General features: G+C 35.6%; 1 protein-coding gene across 1 annotated transcript in view; it reads right to left on the minus strand.

The window, feature by feature from the left end:
• Positions 1-894: 894 nt before the first annotated feature.
• The window catches only part of TMEM114 (transmembrane protein 114), a 32,102-nt gene continuing 28,788 nt past the window's right edge, over positions 895-4,208 (minus strand). The window contains exon 4 of the mRNA XM_053695116.1: positions 895-2,934. Coding sequence (XP_053551091.1) covers positions 2,705-2,934 — 230 coding nt within the window. The 3' untranslated portion in view covers positions 895-2,704. The remainder of the gene's footprint in view (positions 2,935-4,208) is intronic.

Here is a 4,208-nt window from a genome sequence, read left to right on the forward strand (position 1 = left end):
TTAATCTACCCTAACTATTATACTAAAATTAACTTAAACCATGTTAAAATAATAATTAATCTACCCTAACTTTTAAACTAAAATTACATTAAACTAAAAATTAAAATAACTATATTCTATATTTAAACACCTAACCCTATTTAAATAATTTAAATCTACACTAAAAAATTACTAAGTTACAAAAAACTTACAAAAAACTTACAACTAAGTTACCAAAAATAACAAACACTAAGTTACACAAAAAAATAAACACTAAGTTCTATCTTCATCCATCCGGCACGGAGCAGGTCCATCTTCAAGACATCCGGCGTGGAGCATCCTCTTCTATCAGCCAATCGGAATCTAAGGGACGCCTTCATTCGTTGTTAGTCCGTCGGAAGAAGAGAATGCTTCGCGCTGGATGTCTTGAAGATGGACCCGCTCCGTGCCGGATGGATGAAGATAGAAGATGCCGTCTGGGTGAAGAATTCTGCGGGCTTGGATGAAGAATTCGGCTGGCTTCTTGGAGGACTTCTTGCCGCTTGGATGAAGACTTCTCCCGGCTTCTTGGAGGATGGATGTCGGATCTTCAAAACTGTAAGTCGATCTTCAGGGTTTAGTGTTAGGATTTTTTAAGGGTTTATTGGGTGGGTTTTATTTTTAGATTAGGGTTTGGGTGCAATAGAGCTAAATGCCATTTTAAGGGCAATGCCCATCCAAATTCACTTTTCAGGGCAATGGGGAGCTTAGGTTTTTTTAGTTAGGTTTTTATTTGGGGGGTTGGTTGTGTGGGTGGTGGGTTTTACTGTTGGGGGGTATTTGTACTTTTTTTTACAGGTAAAAGAGCTGATTTATTTGGGGCAATGCCCCGCAAAAGGCCCTTTTAAGGGCTATTTGTAGTTTATTGTAGGTTAGGGTTTTTTTTTATTTTGGGGGGGAGGGCTTTTTATTTTCATAGGGCCCTTAGATTAGGTGTAATTAGTTTAAATCTTTCATAATTTATTTTTATTTCTTGTAACTTAGTGTTTATTTTTTTGTGTAACTTAGTGTTTGTTATTTTTGGTAACTTAGTTGTAAGTTTTTTGTAACTTAGTAATTTTTTAGTGTAGATTTAAATTATTTAAATAGGGTTAGGTGTTTAAATATAGAATATAGTTATTTTAATTTGTAGTTTAATGTAATTTTAGTTTAAAAGTTAGGGTAGATTAATTAATAGTTTAATATAGTTTAAGGTAATTTTAGTATAATATTTAGGGTAGATTAATTAATAGTTTAATATAGTTTAATTTAATTTTAAATGTAAGTTTAAATTTATAATAAGATAGGGATGAGTTAATATTTAATATTAAGTTAGCGGTTTGTTAGGTTTAGGGGTTAATAGGTTAATTTAGTTTATGGCAAAGTGGGGGGCTTGCGGTTTAGGGGTTAATAACTGTATTTAGTTGCGGTGGGCTCCGGGAGTGGCGGGATAGGGGTTAATAACTTTATGTAGGAGGCGGCGGTGTCGGGGCGGCAGATTAGGGGTTAATAAGTATAATGTAGGTGGCGGCAGTGTAGGAGACCGCATATTATTGGTTAATAAGTATAATGTAGGTGGCGGCAGGGTCGGGACGGCAGAATAGGGGTTAATAAGTATAATGTAGGTGGCAGCGTTGTAGGGGGAGGCAGATTAGGGGTGTTTAGACTCGGGGTACATGTTAGGGTGTTAGGTGTAAACATTACCATAGGAATCAATGGGATATAGGGCAGCAGCGAACATGAGCTTTCGCTTCTTTCAGACTCCCATTGATTCCTATGGCATCCGCCACCTCTAGGGCAGCAGATTGAAAACCAGGTACGCTGGGCCAGAATAGTGGCGAGCGTACCTGGTAGATATTTGTTAACTATCAAAAGTAGTCAGATAGTGCCGAATTTGCATTCGGAACATCTGTAGTGACGTAAGCGTCGATCTGTATCGGACTGAGACCGGCGAATCGTATGTTACGTCACAAAATTCTACTTTTGCCGGTCTGTAGGCTTTGATAAATAAGGCGAATCAGGCTCGCCAAAATTACGCTGCGGAATCCCGGCGTATTTGCAGTTGACGGCTTCATAAATAGGCCCCAAGGAGTTAAACCATCTGTTCAGTGTACTTACAAAATTAGATAAACCCATAAAAAGCTTTGATTACTGTTTTTTTATGTAATAATAATATGCTACATCATCATCTCATCTTGTAATAAACATGACAGGACAATACCTTTTACTTTTGTAGCTTTTTAGTCAAACCATAAATGCCCCAGAGATTATAGCATATGTTTTGTGATTTTCACAAACTAGTCCTGGAAATGTACATTTAACAGAAAAATTAGGTTTTACATATATTTCTATTTCTAAACATATTGACAATAATTCATTAACATTTGCAAAGACCAAACACCATCTTAGTTTTTTTATTTTATTTATAAAACGTTATAAATTCTAAATAAAACATCAATCTCTTCTGAAAATTTGTATCTGCTCTGTAGACAAAGACAAAAATAATCACATGGCTACTAAAATTTATCACACAGACAGAATAAAACTTAACTGGTGATATCCAAGAAATGTTTAACTTGAGCCAACTCAAGTCAAACAGCTTAATACACATTTCACCATGGTGTGTGGATATTTAGTAATGTCTCTTCAATTTGTGAAACATTCAAAGTTCTGGAATTTGGAAATTAATTTGGATCAATATTTCATTTCATATGATCTGATCTCGAGTTCGTTTCTGGCCAATAACTCTGGCAGCCAGTAAAAATGCCATTCCCGTGAGGACCTCTGTAATAAACGATATCCATGCCAGTGCCACAGACCATCCAAATCGTATATCAATATCATCAAGGATTTTGTTCCCTAGGAGGCAAACAGCATCCTTAAACGCAGCAGCAGAGTAGGCTATGTAGATACTGATTCCAGTGAGAGTAACCAGACCTGTAAGAGATGAGAACAGCATCATTAGTGACACATAATGACATAAATGCATTCATTCAAGCTCGTTGTAGCATATTGTGAAGAAATAACTTCTGTGTTGGTTTTAATAAGAAGTGTATTTGATAGACTTAAACCATTAATGGCTGTTAGAAATAAGAAAAACATTGAATATCACTTAGATTATGTTATGGGTGTAAATGTCTAGCACAAAAGGGACAGGACATACTGGATAGAAACCTTTACTATGCAGAGTGTGCTCATAATAGGTTCAATACTTATATAAAGTTCTGTATTTGGTGCAGAATTAGCTAATACAAATACCAGTAAAATCCGTCTATTGAAGGATTGTTTGGCCATCTCATGGCTGCACATTTTTCTCAATATAAGCAGTGGGCAGTGAAGCCCATGAGACCACTTCCCTTTACCTTCCCATTCTACGTGTTCATAGCTGTCTGTCTACTGGTGGGGGGAAAGAAGCCACTAAGCCTGCTCACAATGATGATTTTGAGAAAAAAATATATGCAGCCGTGGGGGTTAAACTTGCAGCTTATATACACATTTGTACACTTTCTACACTTTTCTACACATTTGTACACTTTCTACACTTTTCTACACATTTGCACACTTTTCTACACATTTGTACACTTTCTACACATTTGTACACTTTCTACACTTTTCTACACATTTGCACACTTTTCTACACATTTGTACACTTTCTACACATTTGTACACTTTCTACACTTTTCTACACATTTGTACACTTTGTACACTTTTCTACACATTTGTACACTTTGTACACTTTTCTACACATTTGTACACTTTCTACACTTTTCTACACATTTGTACACTTTGTACACTTTCTACACTTTTGTACACTTTCTACACTTTTCTACACATTTGTACACTTTGTACACTTTCTACACTTTTCTACACATTTGTACACTTTGTACACTTTCTACACTTTTCTACACATTTGTACACTTTGTACACTTTCTACACTTTTCTACACATTTGTACACTTTCTACACATTTGTACACTTTCTACACTTTTGTACACTTTCTACACTTTTGTACACTTTCTACACTTTTCTACACATTTGTACACTTTGTACACTTTCTACACATTTGTACACTTTCTACACATTTGTACACTTTCTACACTTTTGTACACTTTCTACACTTTTCTACACATTTGTACACTTTCTACACATTTGTACACTTTCTACACTTTTCTACACATTTGTACACTTTCTACACTTTTGTACACTTTCTAC

The sequence above is a fragment of the Bombina bombina genome, chromosome 11, assembly GCF_027579735.1.
Source record: "Bombina bombina isolate aBomBom1 chromosome 11, aBomBom1.pri, whole genome shotgun sequence".
Classification (NCBI taxonomy): Eukaryota; Metazoa; Chordata; class Amphibia; order Anura; family Bombinatoridae; genus Bombina; species Bombina bombina.